General features: G+C 44.3%; 1 protein-coding gene across 2 annotated transcripts in view; it reads left to right on the top strand.

Annotated features, from left to right (window-relative positions):
• vps50 (VPS50 EARP/GARPII complex subunit) overlaps positions 1 to 24121 on the top strand; it is a 186254-nt gene that overhangs the window by 103371 nt on the left and 58762 nt on the right. The window contains exons 14-20 of one of the 2 annotated variants that reach the window (XM_068004512.1): positions 401 to 492; positions 11361 to 11455; positions 11570 to 11668; positions 15928 to 16018; positions 16230 to 16283; positions 21109 to 21288; positions 22526 to 22644. In XM_068004512.1, the coding sequence (XP_067860613.1) occupies positions 401 to 492; positions 11361 to 11455; positions 11570 to 11668; positions 15928 to 16018; positions 16230 to 16283; positions 21109 to 21288; positions 22526 to 22644 (730 nt within the window). The remainder of the gene's footprint in view (positions 1 to 400; positions 493 to 11360; positions 11456 to 11569; positions 11669 to 15927; positions 16019 to 16229; positions 16284 to 21108; positions 21289 to 22525; positions 22645 to 24121) is intronic. The other variant, XM_068004517.1, reaches the window with a different exon arrangement.

Below are 24121 nucleotides of genomic sequence, written 5' to 3'. Positions count from 1 at the left end.
CTCTGGTACCAGTGTAGCTTTTAAAATCTCCTGGTAGGCATTGCCCTATTTGGATGTATAAATTACTGCTGTGAATTATAATTCACTAAGCTTCTGCCATCTGTTTTAATTTGTTTTCATTTGTTTCCTTCCCATTTAGCCAAAGGTACTGACTTGTTCTGGTGGGATTTTAATATAATGGATGACTTCACAACAGGGTGAGAAATGAGCACATGTGGTAGGCTCCTTTGTGCTTAAAATATAGAATTAGCACAGCACTGAGAAAATCAGTGATGGGTTGAATAAGGAGCCACATGTCAGCAGCAATATATTTCGAAACGGATGAAGAAATTAAGCTCTATGTAACCAATGTAGCGTATTAATAAAATGCAATTTCACAAAGATGTGATTTTTTTTTCAGATGGCCGTAGTGAGATTGCCACAGATGATTCCAACTTTAATCGAAGCTATGTGAAAAAGAAACTCGAACACGGCCTTTCACGGATCTGGCAGGTTTGTGCTTCGTTTGGTGAATGACATTTTTCAAATCTCTAGGAAATATTGCTGTTTAACAGTACAATGCTTCATTATAGGATTCTTACATGCAGCATCTTCTAATGTAGCACAAATTGCTTTACCATACTGATTTAAAAATATAGTGTGTAAATATATGTGTAATTATACCCTTTACTATAAGTTGGCTTTCATATAGATGCCGAATGCCGGAATTATAGGGGAGTGTTACAATATTGCCAAATACTAAAAGTAAATGTGCATTTGTTCGATTTGATTATGACTGTATTTGGACCTTATTCTGTAAAAAACATAGAAAATAGGAGCAAGAGTAGGCCAGTTGGCGCTTCGGGCCTGCTCCGCCATTCAAAATGATCTTGGCCGATCGTCTAACTCAGTACCCTGTTCCTGCTTTTTCCCCATATCCCTTGATCCCTTTAGCATTAAGAAATATATCTATCTCCTTCTTGAATACATCTAATGACTTGGCCTCCACTGCCTTCTGTGGTAGAGAATTCCACAGGTTCACCACCCTCTGAGTGAAGAAATTTCTTCTCACCTCAGTTCTAAATGGCATACCCCGTATCCTGAGACTGTGACCCCTGGTTCTGGACTCCCCAGCCATCGGGAACATCCTCCCTGCATCTAGTCTGTCTAGTCCTGTTAGAATTTTATATTTTTCGATGAGATCACCTCTCAGTCTTCGAAACTCTAGTGAATATAGGCCTAGTCAACCCAATCTCTCCTCATACGTCTGTCCTGCCATTCCAGGAATCAGTCTGGTAAACCTTTGTTGCACTCCCTCCATGGCAAGGACATCCTTCCTCAGATAAGGGGAACAAAACTGCACACAATACTCCAAATGTGGTCTCAGGGAGGCCGTGTATAGCTGCAGTAAGACATCCCTGCTCCTGTACTCAAATCCTCTTGCAATGAAGGCCAACATACCATTCGCCTTCCTAACTGCTGCACCTGAATGCTTGCTTTCAGCGATTGGTGTACAAGGACACCCATGTCTCGTTGCACCTCCCCTTTTTCCAATCTCACCATTCAGATAATAATCTGCCTTTCTGTTTTTATAACCAAGTGGATAACCTCACATTTATCCATGTTATACTGCATCTGCCATGTTCTTGCCCACTCACCCAACTTGTCTAAATCACATTGGAGCCTCTTTGCATCCTCCTCACAGCTCACATTCCACCCCAGCTTTGTGTCGTCTGCAAACTTGGAAATGTTACATTTAATTCCCTCATCCAAATCATAAGCATTTGTGATGCTCATTTTAAAAAAAAATCACTTGAAGATCACCATATCACCACAAACATGACTTTTGCATTGTGCTGTACAGCTAAGGATGGTCATTTGACATGATTGAACCTAGAGAGCACAGATGTACCCTGGATAGTTATTATTGTTCATTCTCCCATGTGAAAGGCACATATCGAAAAGAAAGACTTGTGTTTATCTAGCTCCTTTCTAAGCCTCCCAAATATCTCAAAGCCCTTCACATACAATTAATTACTTTCAAATGCAGTGACTGTTATTTGGACGAATTTAGCACCATTTTTATATGCATAAGATCCTGAAAAACAGCAATTAGTATATCTGCTTTTGGCATATTATCTGAGAGAGGAATGTTGGCCAGGAAAAGTGGAGAAACACTCCCTCAACACCAACCCACATGTCCCCAACTACAGACCTGAGTGCTGTAGGCAGTATGACCTCACTTCCAGCAATTACATCAGCTGCTCTGTTAAGACTAGAACTGGGATGGCTGGAGGTGAGCAATACTATCAGCACTCATCTCTGTAGTCAGTGGGCCTGAACATTTGGTCTCGGGATCATTTTGGTTGACTTTTATGAGATATGGCAGGTTTGGTGGGTGCATCAGGGAACTGAGTGCCTTCAGAGCAGCTGCAGGCTTGGTTATTACAGTGCCAACCGATCTTATGGGAAAAACATCTAATATGTATATTGCTGGAGAAGATTGAGATGGATGCATTAGAAGAGGTAGAACTTTTGAAAAAGATGAAGTAATTTTGCCTTGCTTTAGTTTGGTAGAGGTTCCTTTAACTCAGTCACAAGACATAATGGAGTTTAAAAACCTGCAACATTTAAAAGTCATGTCTCAGCCTTACTCAATACAATTGTTACAAAGTTTCATTGGTTCTCTCCAAAGTGTGAGGGATGAACCAAACCACATTTAAACACATACTGCGTGACTTGCGCAGCAACATGTCTGGCATCGTTATATTTGAATCTGGCTGATAGTTATTCAAATCTAGGAATTTTTTTTGGGGTGGGATTAATGAGCTGAAGCTGAGGAGTGGAGTTGGATAGACTTGGTTGGAACCAACATAGAAAAATAAGTTAGACTAGCTAGCTTCCACAGGTACAATAGACTACAAGATGAAAAAACTGCATATATAAAGTTATTTATAAATAGTTTAGCATAAAAATTGTGATCATTTATTTTTTATTCGAAGAGTTGGTTAGTATAATATCAATTGTAAATGTGGGAACCAGTTGATCTTTCATGGTGTTACACATCAAGTACCGTCTTCAGGTCAAGCAGAGTTAGAAATTGGGGGGGGGAGTAATTGGAGGGGGTTTGAGGGGGGCCAAGACAACCTCATTGGTGGGGGGAGGGGCGGGGTTGGAAAATGTCCTCAGTGGAAGGGGTGGAGTGCCTCAACTGGAGGTTTAAAAAGTACCTCAGCAGGGGTAAGGGATAGCTGAGTACCTTACTCAAGGAAGCTTTAAGGCTCAATTCTTCCAATTGTTTTAATCAAGTCAAGAGGCCCTGATTTTTTTTAAGTGTTCTGAAGCCCCAGTTTTTTTTCCACATTCCTGATTTTTTAATACATAAATAATTCGATTCATCACAATTATTATGAATTCAATGTTACTTATGTCTGAATCACCTGCTCACCGATGCTCAGTTTGGGTTCCGCCAGGACCATTCGGCTCCAGACCTCATTACAGCCTTGGTCCAAACATGGACAAAAGAGCTGAATTCCAGAGGTGAGGTGAGAGTGACTGCCCTTGACATCAAGGCAGCATTTGACCGAGTGTGGCACCAAGGAGCCCTAGTAAAATTGAAGTCAACGGGAATCAGGGGGAAAACTCTCCAGTGGCTGGAGTCATACCTAGCACAAAGGAAGATGGTAGTGGTTGTTGGAGGCCAATCATCTCAGCCCCAGGACATTGCTGCAGAAGTTCCTTAGGGCAGTGTCCTAGGCCCAAGCATCTTCAGCTGCTTCATCAATGACCTTCCCTCCATCATAAGGTCAGAAATGGGGATGTTCGCTGATGACTGCACAGTGTTCAGTTCCATTCACAACCCCTCAAATAATGAAGCAGTCCGAGCCCGCATGCAGCGAGACCTGGACAACATCCAGGCTTGGGCTGATAAGTGGCAAGTAACATTCGCGCCAGATAAGTGCCAGGCAATGACCATCTCCAACAAGAGAGAGTCTAACCACCTCCCCTTGACATTCAACGGCATTACCATCGCCGAATCCCCCACCATCAACATCCTGGGGGTCACCATTGACCAGAAACTAAACTGGACCAGCCATATAAATACTGTGGCTACGAGAGCAGGTCAGAGGCTGGGTATTCTGAGGCGAGTGACTCACCTCCTGACTCCCCAAAGCCTTTCTACCATCTACAAGGCTCAAGTCAGGAGTGTGATGGAATACTCTCCACTTGCTTGGATGAGTGCAGTTCCAACAACACTCAAGAAGCTTGACAGCATCCAAGATAAAGCAGCCCGCTTGATTGGCACCCCATCCACCACCCTAAACCTTCACTCCCTTCACCACCGGCGCACTGTGGCTGCAGTGTGCACCATCCACAGGATGCACTGCAGCAACTCGCCAAGGCTTCTTCGACAGCACCTCCCAAATCCGCGACCTCTACCATCTAGAAGGACAAGAGCAGCAGGCACATGGGACCAACACCACCTGCACGCTCCCCTCCAAGTCACACACCATCCCGACTTGGAAATATATCGCCGTTCCTTCATTGTCGCTGGGTCAAAATCCTGGAACTCCCTTCCTAACAGCACTGTGGGAGAACCGTCACCACACGGACTGCAGCGGTTCAAGAAGGCGGCTCACCACCACCTTCTCGAGGGCAACTAGGGATGGGCAATAAATGCTGGCCTCACCAGCGACGCCCACATCCCATGAACGAATAAAAAAAAACCTGGTAGATTCATTGATTGTCGTGCAGTGACACTAGCGCAGACTGTAGAAAGGCATTCAGACTAAAAGCATCAGTTTCAAATTCAGCTGTTCTGGCAGATAATGTTATGTAACAATTAAATTGACTAATCTCTATCAGAGTGTCACTTGCATGCATAACAGTTATTCAATAGAATTTAGTGAACCACTTACTAATTTTAGTACATACCGTTATACAGTTCCTTTGTTTGTCTTCTATTCAATAAATTGACTTGATAGTTAAAAAGTTAAAAGTGGGGTCTGATGTTGTAATGCTCTACCGCTTTTCAAGGATGGAAGAAAATTCCTGTGGAGGCACAGGATAGATCGAGTAGCTAAAGTAATGAATAGAAAAGTTTTTTTTATCAAGAATAACTGCTCCAGGCCAGCAGAAGAAAGCAAGCCCAGCCAATAATGAGCAGCTCCAACAGGGCACATCATGGCTAAAAGCAAGCAGTATCCTACTGTTTCACACTGAATGGTGGTAGATGTTTGTTAAGTAAGTATACACATGAAGTACATTTTCCTGCATTGTGTGTAAGGCTTTTCCACTAGAATTCTGGTTGGAGATCAGAGGTGGATCTGGTGGGTCTTGTTGCGTGAGTCAGCATTCTCAGCAATCACTCCAATGAAGTCAAAGTACCGCTCGCAACTGCTGGACAAAAACCTAGAAGCGGCACTAAGATGTCTTGTGTCTGATAAATTCAAACCAGAATCCCAAACTTTGGTAAAAGAGAAAGACTGCAAAGTTTAACACTGAATGGTGGTAGATGTTTAAGTAAATATACACGTGAAGTGCAATTACCTGTATTGTGTGTAAGGCATTTCCACGAGAATTAATGCTTGTGGCTAAAACGGTGTCACCGTAGCTGTGACTGTGGCTAGTCAGCGATTTCTATTGGACAATATTGTCATAGATGACCCAAATGGTAAGGAATTTTAAATGAAACCAAGAAGCACTACAAGATATCCAAACATTTAAAATTGGGTAGGAATCAAATGGGTGCATTAGCACACTACCCTTTTACCTCAGGCACCTAGGTTTGAATCCTGTCCAGGCAATTTGGATATTAATCTCCTTCATCTGCTGGCCATAAGAATCCTATTTAAAATGCGTTTGGGCAGTTGACTCATTTCCCAGTTTTATCAACTCATTTTATGAATTCCATGTCTAATTTAAGTAAAAATGGTCTGCAGTATTTTGCTTATTCACTAGATGCTACCATTGTTTCATAATTTCTAGAACTTGCATTTTCTTTGCACAGCGTAGATGTCATCGAAAACTTTTTTAAAAATCCTAAAATATAATCTAGATCCGAATAGGAGTGTAATGCCAGTTCAATGCAGTTCTTTTCGGACCTAGCTATGGGATTTAGGAAACCCCTATGTGTATCTACTATTAGAATCATAGAATCATAGAAGTTACAACATGGAAACAGGCCCTTCGGCCCAACATGTCCATGTCGCCCAGTTTATACCACTAAGCTAGTCCCAATTGCCTGCACTTGGCCCATATCCCTCGATACCCATCTTCCCCATGTAACTGTCCAAATGCTTTTTAAAAGACAAAATTGTACCCGCCTCTACTACTGCCTCTGGCAGCTCGTTCCAGACACTCACCACCCTTTGAGTGAAAAAATTGCCCCTCTGGATCCTTTTGTATCTCTCCCCTCTCACCTTAAATCTGTGCCCCCTCGTTATAGACTCCCCTACCTTTGGGAAAAGATTTTGACTATCGACCTTATCTATGCCCCTCATTATTTTATAGACTTCTATAAGATCACCCCTTAACCTCCTACTCTCCAGGGAATAAAGTCCCAGTCTGTCTAACCTCTCCCTGTAAGTCAAACCATCAAGTCCCGGTAGCATCCTAGTAAATCTTTTCTGCACTCTTTCTAGTTTAATAATATCCTTTCTATAATAGGGTGACCAGAACTGTACACAGTACTCCAAGTGTGGCCTCACCAATGCCCTGTACAACTTCAACAAGACATCCCAACTCCTGCATTCAATGTTCTGACCAATGAAACCAAGCATGCTGAATGCCTTCTTCACCACCCTATCCACCTGTGACTCCACTTTCAAGGAGCTATGAATCTGTACTCCTAGATCTCTTTGTTCTATAACTCTCCCCAACGCCCTACCATTAACGGAGTAGGTCCTGGCCCGATTCGATCTACCAAAATGCATCACCTCACATTTATCTAAATTAAACTCCATCTGCCATTCATCGGCCCACTGGCCCAATTTATCAAGATCCCGTTGCAATCCTAGATAACCTTCTTCACTGTCCACAATGCCACCAATCTTGGTGTCATCTGCAAACTTACTAACCATGCCTCCTAAATTCTCATCCAAATCATTAATATAAATAACAAATAACAGCGGACCCAGCACCGATCCCTGAGGCACACCGCTGGACACAGGCATCCAGTTTGAAAAACAACCCTCGACAACCACCCTCTGTCTTCTGTCGTCAAGCCAATTTTGTATCCAATTGGCTACCTCACCTTGGATCCCATGAGATTTAACCTTATGTAACAACCTACCATGCGGTACCTTGTCAAATGCTTTGCTGAAGTCCATGTAGACCACGTCTACTGCACAGCCCTCATCTATCTTCTTGGTTACCCCTTCAAAAAACTCAATCAAATTCGTGAGACATGATTTTCCTCTCACAAAACCATGCTGACTGTTCCTAATTAGTCCCTGCCTCTCCAAATGCCTGTAGATTCTGTCCCTCAGAATACCCTCTAACAACTTACCCACTACAGATGTCAGGCTCACTGGTCTGTAGTTCCCAGGCTTTTCCCTGCCGCCCTTCTTAAACAAAGGCACAACATTTGCTACCCTCCAATCTTCAGGCACCTCACCTGTAGCGGTGGATGATTCAAATATCTCTGCTAGGGGACCCGCAATTTCCTCCCTAACCTCCCATAACGTCCTGGGATACATTTCATCAGGTCCCGGAGATTTATCTACCTTGATGCGCGTTAAGACTTCCAGCACCTCCCTCTCTGTAATATGTACACTCCTCAAGACATCACTATTTATTTCCCCAAGTTCCCTAACATCCATGCCTTTCTCAACCGTAAATACCGATGTGAAATATTCATTCAGGATCTCACCCATCTCTTGTGGTTCCGCACATAGATGACCTTGTTGATCCTTAAGAGGCCCTACTCTCTCCCTTGTTACCCTTTTGCCCTTTATGTATTTGTAGAAGCTCTTTGGATTCACCTTTGCCTGATCTGCCAAAGCAATCTCATATCCCCTTTTTGCCCTCCTGATTTCTCTCTTAACTCTACTCCGACAATCTCTATACTCTTCAAGGGATCCACTTGATCCCAGCTGCCTATGCATGTCATATGCCTCCTTCTTATTTTTGACTAGTGCCTCAATCTCCCGAGTCATCCAAGGTTCCCTACTTCTACCAGCCTTGCCCTTCACTTTATAAGGAATGTGCTTACACTGAACCCTGGTTAACACACTTTTGAAAGCCTCCCACTTACCAGACGTCCCTTTGCCTGCCAACAGACTCTCCCAATCAACTTCTGAAAGTTCCTGTCTAATACCATCAAAATTGGCCTTTCCCCAATTTAGAATTTTAACTTTTGGGCCAGACCTATCCTTCTCCATAGCTATCTTAAAACTAATGGAATTATGATCACTGGTCCCAAAGTGATCCCTCACTAACACTTCTGTCACCTGCCCTTCCTTATTTCCCAAGAGGAGGTCAAGTTTTGCCCCCTCTCTAGTCGGGCCATCCACATACTGAATGAGAAATTCCTCCTGAATACACTCAACAAATTTCTCTCCATCCAAGCCCCTAATGCTATGGCTGTCCCAGTCAATGTTGGGAAAGTTAAAGTCCCCTACTATTACCACCCTATTTTTCTTGCAGCTGTCTGTAATCTCCTTACATATTTGCTCCTCAATTTCCCGTTGACTATTTGGGGGTCTGTAGTACAATCCTATCAAAGTGATCTCTCCCTTCTTATTTTTCAGTTCTACCCATATGGACTCAGTGGGCGAACCCTCGGATATATCCCCTCTCACTACTGCCGTGATGTTCTCCCTAATCAAGAACGCAACTCCCCCTCCTCTCTTACCTCCTGCTCTATCTTTCCTATAGCATCTGTACCCTGGAACATTGAGCTGCCAGTCCTGCCCCTCCCTTAGCCATGTTTCAGTAATAGCTATAACATCCCAGTCCCATGTACCCATCCATGCCCTGAGTTCATCTGCCTTGCCCATCAGACTTCTTGCATTGAAATAAATGCAGTTTAATCTAGTCTTCCCTTGGTCTTTGCCCTGCTTTCTCAGACCATCTGTCCGGTCATGTTCTGTACACTCTCCCTTACTGCCTTTTGTTTCTGTCACCACTTTATTTCCCACTGACTTCCTGCATCGGTTCCCATCCCCCTGCCACATTAGTTTAAACCCTCCCCAACAGCACTAGCAAACACTCCCCCTAGGACATTGGTTCCAGTCCTGCCCAGATGCAGACCGTCCAATTTGTACTGGTCCCACCTCCCCCAGAACCGGTTCCAATGGCCCAGGAATTTGAATCCCTCCCTCTTGCACCATCTCTCAAGCCACGTATTCATCTTAGCTATCCTGTCATTCCTACTCTGACTAGCCCGTGGCACTGGTAGCAATCCTGAGATTACTACCTTTGAGGTCCTACTCTTTAGTTTAACTCCTAACTCCCTAAATTCAGCTTGTAGGACCTCATCCTGTTTTTTACCTATATCGTTGGTGCCTATATGCACCACGACAACTGGCTGTTCACCCTCCCCCTCCAGAATGTCCTGCAGCCGCTCCGAGACATCCTTGACCCTTGCACCAGGGAGGCAACATACCATCCTGGAGTCTCGGTTGCGTCCGCAGAAACGCCTGTCTATTCCCCTTACAATCGAGTCCCCTATCACTATAGCTCTGCCACTCTTTTTCCTGCCCTCCTGTGCAGCAGAGCCAGCCACGGTGCCATGAACCTGGCCACTGCCACCTTCCCCTGGTGAGCCATCTCCGCCAACAGTATCCAAAACGGTATACCTGTTTTGGAGGGAGATGACCGCAGGGGACCCCTGCACTGCCTTCCTACTCTTCCTCTGTCTGTTGGTCACCCATTCACTATCTCCCTCAGTAATTTTTATCTGCGGTGTGACCAACTCACTGAACGTGCTATCCACGACTTTCTCAGCATCGCGGATGCTCCAAAGTGAGTCCATCCGCAGCTCCACAGCCGTCAAGCGGTCAAACAATAGCTGCAGCTGGACACACTTCCCGCAGGTGAAGGAATCAGGGATACAGGAAGGATCCCTGAATTCCCACATCCCACAAGAGGAACATGACACGGCGCTGGGATCTCCTGCCATGACTTAACCCTTAAATTAGCTTAAGAACAACTACAGTGTCAAGAGAAAAAAAAAGGAAAGAAAAACTACTTACCACTCCCTTTAAGGAGTTTACTCCTTTAAATTGTTCTCAATTTAGAGAATGTTAACTACACTAGGGACCTTGATTCACTAAAAAATAAACGCTACTTCCTCTAAGACCTGCAGACCTTCCCTTTCCTTTTACTTCAGTTACTGTAGATAAGTAGAAATACTCACCTGAACCTACTCACCAATCAGGTGCCTCCCCTGTGTCGCGTCCCGATCTGATTCCTGACGTCACTTCGAACTCGGTCGCAGCTCCGCTCGGCTCGGCTGTTCTCAGCGCTCTGAAATCCCGCCTTTTATCGGACGCTCCCTCCGCTCGGCTCGGCTCCTCTCAGCTGTTCTCAGCGCTCTGAAATCCCGCCTTTTATCGGACGCTCCCTCCGCTCGGCTCGGCTCCTCTCAGCTGTTCTCAGCGCTCTGAAATCCCGCCTTTTATCGGACGCTCCCTCCGCTCGGCTCGGCTCCTCTCAGCTGTTCTCAGCGCTCTGAAATCCCGCCTTTTATCGGACGCTCCCTCCGCTCGGCTCGGCTCCTCTCAGCTGTTCTCAGCGCTCTGAAATCCCGCCTTTTATCGGACGCTCCCTCCGCTCGGCTCGGCTCCTCTCAGCTGTTCTCAGCGCTCTGAAATCCCGCCTTTTATCGGACGCTCCCTCCGCTCGGCTCGGCTCCTCTCAGCTGTTCTCAGCGCTCTGAAATCCCGCCTTTTATCGGACGCTCCCTCCGCTCGGCTCGGCTCCTCTCAGCTGTTCTCAGCGCTCTGAAATCCCGCCTTTTATCGGACGCTCCCTCCGCTCGGCTCGGCTCCTCTCAGCTGTTCTCAGCGCTCTGAAATCCCGCCTTTTATCGGACGCTCCCTCCGCTCGGCTCGGCTCCTCTCAGCTGTTCTCAGCGCTCTGAAATCCCGCCTTTTATCGGACGCTCCCTCCGCTCGGCTCGGCTCCTCTCAGCTGTTCTCAGCGCTCTGAAATCCCGCCTTTTATCGGACGCTCCCTCCGCTCGGCTCGGCTCCTATTGTCGTGACCACCAACATAGTTCAAAATCTCATGTCTTTCTACAAGCAATGAAATGTAATTTAGGTCTGCTTTAAACTGTGACATGTGACTTTAAACTCTCAAATTGTGAAGCTAAGATTTAAAATGTGTTCATATATTATTACTGACTGACTGTCTGTTATATTCTTGTTTTATAGGATGTTCAGTTGAAAGCAAAAACATACTTGCTTGGAACAGATTTATCCAATTTCAAGTATGATGATTTTATTTTTGTACTGGACATTATTAGCAGGTATTGGAACAATACTCGTACAAAACTGATTGACACTGTGTGTATGCTTTAATTCAACATAGTTGCATTAATCAAATGTATTTAAAACTTCAATGTTATTTGTTTGCAAACCAGACTAATGCAAGTTGGTGAAGAATTTTGTGGCAGTAAATCAGAAGTGTTGCAGGAATCTATTCGGAAACAAAGTGTGAATTATTTTAAAAGCTATCACAGGTAAAAGTTATTTATGTTTTTATTAGAATCTAATTATATTTTTGTGTGCTGCCTCACCTCTCAAATACTGTGTTGCCAGTATGAAGGTAAATATGTTGTTATAGGTTCTTACATTGTAGCTTTATGGTCACTTATACTGACAAATGTCCTTTAGGGAAGGAAACCTGTCGTCCTTACCCGGTCTGGCCTACATGTGACTCCAGACCCACAGCAATGTGGTTGATTCTGAATTGCCCTCTGAAATGGCCTAGCAAGCCACTCAGTTGTAAAATCTCGCTACGAAAAGTCAGAATAAGAAAAAACCGGACGGACCACTAGGCACCAGACACGACAACGGCAAAACACCAAGCCCAGTCGACCCTGCAAGGTCCTCCTTACTAACATCTGGGGACTTGTGCCAAAATTGGGAGAGCTGTCCCACAGACTAGTCAAGCAACAGCCTGACATAGCCATACTAACAGAATCATATCTTTCAGCCAACGTCCCAGACTCTTCCATCACCATCCCTGGGTATGTCCTGTCCCACCGGCAGGACAGACCCACCAGAGGTGGCGGTACAGTGATATACAGTCAGGAGGGAGTGGCCCTGGGAGTCCTCAACATTGACTCTGGACCCCATGAAATCTCATGGCATCAGGTCAAACATGGGCAAGGAAACCTCCTGCTGATTACCACCTACTGTCCTCCCTCAGCTGATGAATCAGTCCTCCTCCATGTTGAGCACCACTTGGAGGAAGCACTGAGGGTAGCAAGGGCACAAAATGTACTCTGGGTGGGGGACTTCAATGTCCATCACCAAGAGTGGCTCGGTAGCACCACTACTGACCGAGCTGGCCGAGTCCTGAAGGACATAGCTGCTAGACTGGGCCTGCGGCAGGTGGTGAGCGAACCAACACGAGGGAAAAACTTACTTGACCTCGTCCTCACCAATCTACCTGTCGCAAATGCATCAGTCCATGACAGTATTGGTAGGAGTGACCACCGCACAGTCCTCGTGGAGATGACGTCCCGTCTTCGCACTGAGGACACCATCCAACGTGTTGTGTGGCACTACCACCGTGCTAAATGGGATAGATTCAGAACGGATCTAGCAGCTCAAAATTGGGCATCCATGAGGCGCTGTGGGCCATCAGCAGCAGAATTGTATTCCAGCACAATCTGTAACCTCATGGCCCGGCATATTCCTCACTCTACCATTACCAACAAGCCAGGGGATCAACCCTGGTTCAATGAGGAGTGTAGAAGAGCATGCCAGGAGCAGCACCGGGCGTACCTAAAAATGAGGTACCAACCTGGTGAAGCTACAACTCAGGACTACATGCATGCTAAACAGTGGAAGCAACATGCTATAGACAGAGCTAAGCGATTCCACAACCAATGGATCAGATCAAAGCTCTGCAGTCCTGCCACATCCAGTCGTGAATGGTGGTGGACAATTAAACAACTAATGGGAGGAGGAGGCTCTGCAAACATCCCCATTCTCAATGATAGCGGAGTCCAGCACGTGAGTGCAAAAGACAAGGCTGAAGCGTTTGAAACCATCTTCAGCCAGAAGTGCCAAGTGGATGATCCATCTCAGCCTCCTCCCGATATCCCCACCATCACGGAAGCCAGTCTTCGGCCAATTCGATTCACTCCACGTGATATCAAGAAACGGCTGAGTGCACTGGATACAGCAAAGGCTATGGGCCCCGACAACATCCCAGCTGTAGTGCTGAAGACTTGTGCTCCAGAACTAGCTGCGCCTCTAGCCAAGCTGTTCCAGTACAGCTACAACACTGGCATCTACCCGACAATGTGGAAAATTGCCCAGGTATGTCCTGTCCACAAAAAGCAGGACAAATCCAATCCGGCCAATTACCGCCCCATCAGTCTACTCTCAATCATCAGCAAAGTGATGGAAGGTGTCGTCGACAGTGCTGTCAAGCGGCACTTACTCACCAATAACCTGCTCACCGATGCTCAGTTTGGGTTCCGCCAGGACCACTCGGCTCCAGACCTCATTACAGCCTTGGTCCAAACATGGACAAAAGAGCTGAATTCCAGAGGTGAGGTGAGAGTGACTGCCCTTGACATCAAGGCAGCATTTGACCAAGTGTGGCACCAAGGAGCCCTAGTAAAATTGAAGTCAACGGGAATCAGGGGGAAAACTCTCCGGTGGCTGGAGTCATACCTAGCACAAAGGAAGATGGTAGTGGTTGTTGGAGGCCAATCATCTCAGCCCCAGGGCATTGCTGCAGGAGTTCCTCAGGGCAGTGTCCTAGGCCCAACCATCTTCAGCTGCTTCATCAATGACCTTCCCTCCATCATAAGGTCAGAAATGGGGATGTTCGCTGATGACTGCACAGTGTTCAGTTCCATTCGCAACCCTTCAGATAATGAAGCAGTCCGACCCCGCATGCAGCAAGACCTGGACAACATCCAGGCTTGGGCTGATAAGTGGCAAGTAACATTCGCGCCAGATAAGTGCCAGGCAATGACCATCTCCAACAAGAGAGAGTCTAACCACCTCCCCTTGACATTCAACGGCAATACCATCGCCGAATCCCCCACCATCAACATCCTGGGAGTCACCATTGACCAGAAACTGAACTGGACCAGCCATATAAATACTGTGGCTACGAGAGCAGATCAGAGGCTGGGTATTCTGCGGCGAGTGACTCACCTCCTGACTCCCCAAAGCCTTTCCACCATCTGCAAGGCACAAGTCAGGAGTGTGATGGAATACTCTCCACTTGCCTGGATGAGTGCAGCTCCAACAACACTCAAGAAGCTTGACACCATCCAAGATAAAGCAGCCCGCTTGATTGGCACCCCATCCACCACCCTAAACATTCACTCCCTTCACCACCGGCGCACTGTGGCTGCAGTGTGCACCATCCACAGGATGCACTGCAGCAACTCGCCAAGGCTTCTTCGACAGCACCTCCCAAACCCGCGACCTCTACCACCTAGAAGGACAAGAGCAGCAGGCGCATGGGAACAACACCACCTGCACGTTCCCCTCCAAGTCACACACCATCCCGACTTGGAAATATATCGCCGTTCCTTCATTGTCGCTGGGTCAAAATCCTGGAACTCCCTTCCTAACAGCACTGTGGGAGAACCGTCACCACACGGACTGCAGCGGTTCAAGAAGGCGGCTCACCACCACCTTCTCAAGGGCAATTAGGGATGGGCAATAAATGCTGGCCTCGCCAGCAACGCCCACATCTCGTGAACGAATTTTTTAAAAAATTAGCTTTTTATTTCCAGATTTCTTAAACAGAATTCAAATTCTTAAACTTTCATGGTGGGATTTTAACACTCAATCTCTGGATTTAGTCCAGGCCTTTGGATCAATAGTTCAGTAACTAACATATATAACTTTTAGACCACTAAGCTTCTACAACAATTAAGGCACAGCAAGTTTATCCAATGAGTATCTGGCCTATATTGATCAGGAGGATCCGTGCTTTGATTCCCAGTCTATGTTGAGTTAGTTTATTTTAACTGGAGCAGTGGTAAAAAAAAAGTTGACCTCAGCACCCTTGGAATAGGGAGAGGAAATTTTGGCAGGGCTCCCACTCCTGATCGTAATCCAGCGACCCCTTGTTAGAACTGTATATTATGTGGACATTGGTTGAGAATCAGGCTTAGCTGTTGCTTGCTACAGTTGAATAGCCTATCAGCATGCAATGCCAAACATGCATACGAACAATTTTGAAAGAAAAGTTCAAGGTGGTAATGCAGTGCAGATATCTGGAGAATTGTCTGAAGTTAGCAGGTGTTCCCAAGCATGCAAGTTTTGACATTGGGATTTGAGAGCTCCTCCAGATAGTTGAGGAAAGTCAACTATCAAATCAAGATTGGGGCTGTTCAGAAAATGCGCTCTTCGGCGGTAGCCTTTAATGCACATGTATCTAGATATTTATCTTTCAGAGCTCGCCCTCAAAATATGATTTTGTACACTTTCAAAGTAGCAAATGGTTTTTGAAGAGGTGAATCTTGATCTCATGGAAGGCAAGGTGAAGCAGTTATGAGAAAGCTTACTTGTCAGAATACTTCAGGATGTTGTGAAGCTTGAGTATTGAGTGGCATAAGGAAGTCCACTTACTCAGGTGTTGCACTGTACTGGTATAGCATAAATAGATTGAGGGAAGAGAAAGAAATCTATCAAACCCAAGTGTGCATTTACCATCCTAAAACTACTGTTTATTTATTTAAAATAAGGCTATTATAATTAAAATATTAATGAATTATTTTATCTGTTTCTGTAGAATACGCCTCGAAGAACTGCGAATGTTTTTGGAAAATGAAACTTGGGAACTATGCCCTGTGAAGTCAAACTTCAGTATTTTGCAGTTGCATGTAAGTGATCACTGTCAGGAATGGAGTTTGTCAAGCTTACTTTAACCCTCAAAGGAATGCAAAACTATTACAGGAGCAAATTAAAATATAAATGAAAGTTTCTTTGGTTATGTACATTTCTTTATCATATTTAGTTTTGCAAAGTTACAAAAATCTGTTTGTGTGATTGAAAAGTTAGTATATCCTAAAAATGTATTATCATTTATCCTAGATATCTGTGTCACAGGAGAGGCTTACAAATAAGTGGAGCTCCCCTGATGACTTAGTGAGTAAATGCATTATGTGGTTTGGTAGTGAGTTAGCAAATCAGGAAGGCTCCAGGTTAGAGTCTTGGTCTTATGTTATGTTGATTGGGGCAGTGGTGGAGGCACTACAATTGGTCTTAGCTTCTGTGGCCAGGGAGGGGCAAATTTGGCAACTGTTCTCATTCCTGATTGATAACCCAGGAGCCCCATGTGGAAAGTGCAATCGTAACAAAATGATCAAGCTCAGCTTTGACACCCCGACTCGGTTGACACTATTAGCCTCACACGCAAAGGGTGGCCAATTGAGTGAGGGCTGTTAGTGCCATGGAACAAGAGACCCCCTGTATAATCACTGCTTTCAGGAGAAGAGTGGAGAAAATTGGAGGGGGGAGAGAAAGGAATAACTGTAGTACTCAAGATACTGCATATAGTATTTCCCGGTATTCAATTGCAGATCACTTCTTGATAAATCACCAGCAATGACATGACATTCATAAAACCTCTTGTGTATCATCTTCATGAATCAGGAGAGGTAAGCTGACAAGCACTGTCACCATACAAACTGGCAAAAAGGACCAGATATATGTACTAGGTAGTAATGAAGACGAGGGAATGATTTCAAGGATATATTTTTATCTTCTGAACCCAAGACTGGAGTTCGCAGCTTGTGCTGCACTTTCTCACATAGACAATATTTTAATTTTAGTCTATCCAGACCCTAGAGTTCATAACAGAAGAGATATTTCACTACCCATGTCCCTCCATTGATTTTTTTTTACCAAATGCCTACCCAGAGCCCTCTTAAAATGACTGGTTATCAGCCTCAATTGCTTTGTTAGCCAGTTCTTTCCAAACATTTGCCACCCTCTGTCCATTCATCTTCCCTCTTCTTCGCATCATTCCTTGCCCTCTCGTTGTCACACTTGGGGCCATGGTAAACCATTTCTCAGGGTTCACTTGTCAATACCTTTTAAGGATCTTGAATACCTCAATAAGATTCCCTCCCATCTTCTCTCGTGTAAATGAAATCAGTTTTAGTAGTCTCTGCTTGTAGCTCAATTGCCTGATGCTGGATATCAGATGGGTCACTTTTTCCATTGCTAGGATGGCTTTCTTGTATTATGGCAACCAAAACTGCACACAGCGCTCCACACAGCGCTCCAGTTGGGGATGAAGCAATGCTCTGTACAGGCTCACTATCGCATTCTGTGACATGTATTCTATTTGAAACACTATGCAACTCAAGATCCTATTTCCATTGTGCAGGCAGCCTCAGTGATCTGCCCACCAACACCCCAAATCCTTTTCCTGTGCGATATCCTGTGAACTAACACCACTTAGTTTATGGTTTCAATATTTATTCTCCTTCCCCAATTTCATCGCTTCACTCCAGACATTGAATTTCACTTTCCATTTCTCAGCCCAACTTCCTAATCTCCTTAGCTCACTCTGCACCTAAGCAGCCTGTTCATTTGCAAACCATCCCCTTCCACCTGCCTTGGTATCATCAAGTTTTGCTTCTAACCCCATTTCCAAAGCATTGATGTACAACATGAGTAGAAAAAGTTTCGGCACTAATTCTTGGGGTACCTGCTAATCACTTACTGCCACTCCCTGCATAGTATCCTCTCTCTCCTTTGAATTATTTATTTGCCAATCCACTTCAATAACTATTCACTTATTTTGTGCTTTTCTTTGTGTGTACCACCCTTCGTTATGGCATTGTATCAAAAGCCTTGCTGAATTCTACATAAACAATGTCCATTACTGACATCCCCACTGTTACACATCCATTTCTCAGCCCCCTCCCTCCCCCACCACATCCAGCCTTTGTTCCTTTAAATCAGAAGCAGCAAACAAAGAGCATTCCTGGCACTCAACTGACCTCATCACCATATGGCTCGACCATATCAAACTTCACCATGCCTCACTCTCTCCTGCCAAAACCACCTACTATTCCAAAATTATCCTGGATAGCAAGAGCAACTCTAATCTTCTCCACAAATAAACACCTTCTCAAACCCTCTTCTCCTGACCCTCCACCTTTGCCTCCAATACCAAACACGAGGAGCTCATAGAATGTTCTTTTTGCTTTGAGATCGAGACCACCTGTGCAACCAACCATACTTCCTTCCCCTTCATCTCCCCCTCCATCTTGGATATCCCTCAAGTCTTCCAAAGATTGCAGTCCCAAATTCTCATTGCTGTCTACTTTCTCACCCATTCCCTCCCTTGCCCTCTTCAAATTCATCTTTTCCATGAGGCCTACCTCCTATTCTGAGATCCACTCCCCATCCAACTCCTAATCACCCAGCTACCACTCTTGGTCCCCATGTGTGTTGATGGGAGTGCTTTTGCTTGGTTCCACTCATAGCTATTTGAATTGAGGAAGCGTGTCTCTAGCAATGGTTTCTCTTCTTTTCTCACACTGTCATACCAGGAGTCTCCCAAGGATCCACCCTTGGCTCCCTCTTTTCCTCATCTATATGGTGCCCCTCAGGCATGGAGCCATCTTCAATATATAAGTATACGGTAATTTCATTGCTATCAGACTACCTGTCTGACATCAAGTCTTCGATAAATTACAGCTTCCTTCAGCTTAATATTGGGCAAATCATGGTTTTGTTACTCGCTACTGATTCAATCTCCATCTCTGGCCTCTCACTCGGGTTTAATAAAACCTGTACAATCTTGCTGTTTGACCCTGAGCTTCAAATCCCATATTCTCTCCATCACCATGACCACTTATTTCCACCTCTGCAACATTGCCCGATTCTATCCCCACCTAAGATCCTCATCCACTGAAAACCTTATTCCTGCTTTTGTCACCTCCAGACTCAATTCCAATGTTCTGCCTTCCTTCATCCATTTACTCCAACATGTCCAAAATGCAGTTGCTTGTATCCTCTCTCTCACCAAGCCCCACTCGTCCATTGTTTCTGTCCTCATGGACCTTTGCTGGCTCTCTGTCCCCAAACATGTTAAATTTAAAATCCTCATCATTGTCTTTAAAACACTTCAGTGGTCTCACTGTTCTCTAACTCCGCAACCCCTTCCAGACTAGCTCTCCCTCCCGTACCTTTCATCTTCTGACGCTGTCTTTCTGTGCACCCCACTCTCCTCCATCATCGGTGGCAGGGTTTTCAGCCCTCTAAGTCCTGCTCTCTGAAGCTCCCTTCTGAGATCCATCAACCTTGATACCTCTCCTTTAAAAATAGTCTCAAAACTCATCTTTTCTCTGAAACTTTCAACCACCTTCCCTAAATTCTCCCTCCTGGCTCAGTTTTCCATTCCTTTTGTGACTGTACCTTGAGACATTTTGTATGTTAAAGACACAATGTAAATCTAAGTTGTTTATCCATAAGCTCTGACACCATTTCAAAGAATTTTAACAGGTTTGCCATCCCTCCCTCCCAATAAAGTCATTCTGATGCCTTGATGACCTCATATTCCTCCAGGTATTTGAAACTACCCTTTGTCAGGATAACCACTAATATTTTATCCATGACAGATGGCAAGCTCACTTGCCTGTAATTTCCAGGACTTCTACCTTTTTTGTTACGGATGGGTCATGTGTTCTCTTCTCCAGTCCTTCAGTACAATTCTCATGATTCCCTAAAGATCCTCCTTGTCTGATCCTCTTGCACTATCTTCAATGTTTCCTTCACTTCCTTATCAATAATTACTGTTGTCCTTAGGATTTCCTCCTGCTTTCCCAGAAAATCAATCCTTAATTCCAGGACAGAATCAGTGGCTTCTTCTGTGAACAGTATATTCAGCATATATGCCATCCCCCAGTTACCTGATACCATCCCCCATTGGTGCCTTTGAAAAGTCCTACTTCTTGACTTTGTTTATTCTGGATGTACTTATGTTTTCAAGTTCCCTACAATCCTTCTTTCATTGTCTATTTTGATTGCCCATCTACTTTTCTAGCATTTTTCACCCTATCTTTATACCCCTGTCTGTCTACCACTGAAGCTGAATGTCTGTATTTGAGGAACACTCTTATTCCTTGCTTAACACCCTAATTGTCACATTGGTTTCCTCTCGTTCTCATGTTACTTTTTATCCGGTAATTCCTGGATTGTGCATTTAAAAATATATCACTTCTCTGAGTTTTGTCTCTCTAACAATCTATTCTAGTCCAACTCTATTAGCTACTTCCTCATTCTGTCGAAGTCCACCGTCCTAAAATTAAGATTCTGCATTGTACTCTCCTTATCCCATGGTGAGTCGGATGTCAAACTACATTATGTCATGGTCACTGTTCTCCCATCTCTGGTTTGTTACACAGAACCAGATCCAGAGTTCTCCTTAACCTGGGTCAAAAAGCAGTCCCTAAACATGTCAAAGACGTAAGTCTCTTTGCATCTAATTTTCTGTTCAGATTTGTCTGAGAATTTATGTTGTTGCACAAAATATGTTCCTAGAAATTTTAAATTCTTCCTTTATAGATGAGTTAAAATTGTTCGGTGTTAAGTCTGTGGATGATTCTTGGTACCACATACAGTAATCCATTTATTGATTATAAGTGACTTAGCTACATTATAATGCTGTGTTACCAATGGCTGTCGACTTTTGTCATTTAAAAATTTTTTCTAATAACCCAGTAAAGAAAATGACCAATTAACACCCAAGGTCTGTACTGTAATGAGAGTGGTGTATTTCATTGCACATTGTTGCCAATGAAATAAATTACTATTGTTTTTGCTTCATTGAGCATATGTTCAATAGAAATGTATCCTGACTTGTTTGCTTAGATAGAAATACAATACTTTAGCGATCATTAGTGCTAAATCCTAATCTATTTAAACAGTCTTAATGGAAATTTATTGCTTTTAGGAGTTTAAATTTATGCGGCAGTCACGTTCCCCTTCAGTGTCACCTAGCAAGCAATATACAACATCAGCAGCAGCAGCAGGAGGGTCTCTATTTGACCAGTACCAAAACGGTGGAAATCCATTTGAACTACAGACAGACAACAAAGATGATGAAACAGAAGATGTTCTTGCTGCTAATGGGGTATGGCCGTCTCTATTTGCAGTGGTTTGAAAGGAGGGATTTCCAGAATGGCTTTTGTTGGTGGCAAGAGGACAATCATAAATATCTGAAATAAAACTGTAATGTCAGAAGTGTCTGTAGTACTTTTGAGAGGGGAATATAAGTTTATATATTTGTGCTTAAATCTTCAATCTGTCATAAAGACCATTTTCATAATATTACTGAAGTTTGCAGAATGGAGAGCCTGATTTTAATTGGCTGACAGCTGGCTTTTAAAATCACCATGAAATCTGCTCCTGGTCACTGTTCAGCTAAGTGCAAAGTGTGGGCATTGTGAAGAGATGTTCGGGGTTCAGCAGTAACTTTCTCTTCCCTCCCCGCTTCTCATTTTAATAGCCTGTGAATAGTAGCTATTGGGTGAGATACCGGAAGGTGACTGTTGCCTGTGGAACCATACCCTAATAAAAACTCAAAGCCTTCAGTAGAGGAGGGGGAAAAAAGCCTGGGAGCTTATCTTCAGCACAACATCTTGGCTAAGGAATGTACGTGGAAAAACTGAAGAGGAAAAATGGAAACAATAAAAATAAATTGTGCAAAAATAGCTGAGTTGGAGCAAGCCGACTTGCTTTGTTAGGTATTCATTTACATATAGTTTGGTGAAACTTCTGCATGTAAAGGCGAACTAATCAATGATTGGGCACCAAGTATCAACAGGAAACCTTCCCAGCTCCGATATATTTTGGTCAGGTAAATTGCAAAATTTCCTCTCTTGCAGCATATCAGAAGACCAACTTGTATTGCAGCAGTACATTTTTTTCTACTTCCTGCATAGTTGCTCTTGTGGCCTTTTTAAGTAAAATGACATTTTGGCGCTTAAATACAGGCAATTTTGTACTGAGAGCCCATATGGCCAAGGATCAGATTGAGACTGTCCACACCCTTACCATGCAACAGAGAAAGTGATTTTCATCCATCAGTCAATCTAGAGTTGAACCCAATTCCCAGAGAGAAAGTAATGAATGATACGTTAAACTACTGGGTTCTACTGTTCATGAAACATTCTGCTTGAATTTTGCTTCATTGTATTCTAAATCTGTTGTCTTTTGTTACGTAGATGACATTGATTTGCAAGCACAGCTTGTGTGTTCAACAAAATAAAATCTTAATTTAACCAGCATATTCTTAGTGACATTTGGTTAGGTGGATTACCAGTTCCATGTGATTGGATTGAGGATTGTTTAATTGTTTCTGTCCACAGTATGAATCTGATGAGTTGGAGAAGAGTGCTTATCAAGACTACGATAGTGACAGTGATGTTCCAGATGAACTTAAAAGAGACTACGTGGATGAGCAGACTGGTGACGTTCCTGTGAAAAGGTAGTGTATAATATTTTACAAAAAGGATGTAATTGAGTGAATATTTATGAGCAGTGTACTTAAAGTTCTTATCTGAGGTCTTTGAAACTTCCTTATATAGTTGGTACAAACATTGATTTGGACATGTTTGTTGTTTTCACCACTGTACTTACATTTTTTTTGTGGGCATTCTTACATTTAGTGTCTCTTGATGGTTTCTCCATTAAGTATGTAATGCATTCATCTGTAAAGTTTGCAAATTTTGGCAGTTGTCAGCAATTGAAACTATGGGCATGATTTTGATCCCAAGCCGGGGCGGGGGGTCAAATTGCAGACAGGAAACTCGGAAGAACGGGTTTCCCGGACTTCTTTACAATATTGACGTAAGGACGTCGTTTATTTTTTTTTGTCTGTTTGCCATCCAACTGGCCGGCCTGACTGACAGGCTAGTCTCAGTCGGACGGAAGAGCAGCCAGGCGAGGACATGTTCAGATAAGTCTTTGTCTGGGGGTTGGGGGGGAGCATGGGATGGCACGGGGGGCACTGGTGGGCATGGGGGTCGGGGGGTGGTCAGTCATTGGTGGGGGGATCGGGGGTCAGTCACAGGGTGGTGGGGGGGAGTGTTGGGATCGGGGGTCCCCGATCGTTTTGGTGGGGGGGAGGATCGGGAGTCCCCGATCATTTTGGGGGGGGGGGGGGGCAGATCGGGGATCATTGCGGAAGTCCACGATCATTGTGGGGAGGGGGTCTGCGATCTGGTGGGTGGGGGGGGGCAGTCGGCGATCGTTGTGAGGTTGCTGCAGTTTGGCTCATTGGGCCTGGGGGAAGCACTCCTGCTCCTCCATGCCCACAACCTGTGCCAGAAAGGCACTTACCTGTTAATTTCGAGCCTTCTTGCCTTCTTTCACATGGAGTGAAAGAGAAGGCCCTGGAATCCTGGCCTCCAGGGATTGAAATTGGAAACTCTGGGGAAAAATGGAGGTCCACAGCCTCCTTGAAAGGTTTTAATCACCAACCCGCCTCTTGGGAGCGGATTGGTCGCTCGCCCCTCGTCCCACCCTGATGAAAACCGAATGTGGGTGGGTTGGGGGCAGGTCTGAAATGGTTGCAATTTTGAATGCCCCCGCCCCCAACCCACTCATGTGATTGAGATAGTTTGGTTTGGAATCTAATAAAATCGCAATGTCCTTCAAAGGGTCAATAATTTGATTAGTACCTAGAAACAAGCCTCTGCATGTTAGCAAACTACATATCAAAGAACCTACCAGTAATTTACAGACAGCTGGGCTCTAGTTTCCATTTTTAATGTTAATAGGGAAATACAGTTTAAAATGTAATTTAATTTATAAAGAACCCTACATATCTACGGGGATATAAGAAATATTAGACAGAAATCTCCCAAAATACAATAAACATTAGATAATAAATTGCATTTGCAACTGGGTTCTTATCTTCTTGATCAACAAAGTTGCTGCTCATTAAAACTTTTTGTGTTAAC

Source organism: Heptranchias perlo, chromosome 2 (genome assembly GCF_035084215.1).
Source record: "Heptranchias perlo isolate sHepPer1 chromosome 2, sHepPer1.hap1, whole genome shotgun sequence".
Lineage (NCBI taxonomy): Eukaryota > Metazoa > Chordata > Chondrichthyes > Hexanchiformes > Hexanchidae > Heptranchias > Heptranchias perlo.
The sequence above is the reverse complement of the archived record's forward strand: the minus strand, read 5'-3'. Positions and strand labels throughout refer to the sequence as shown.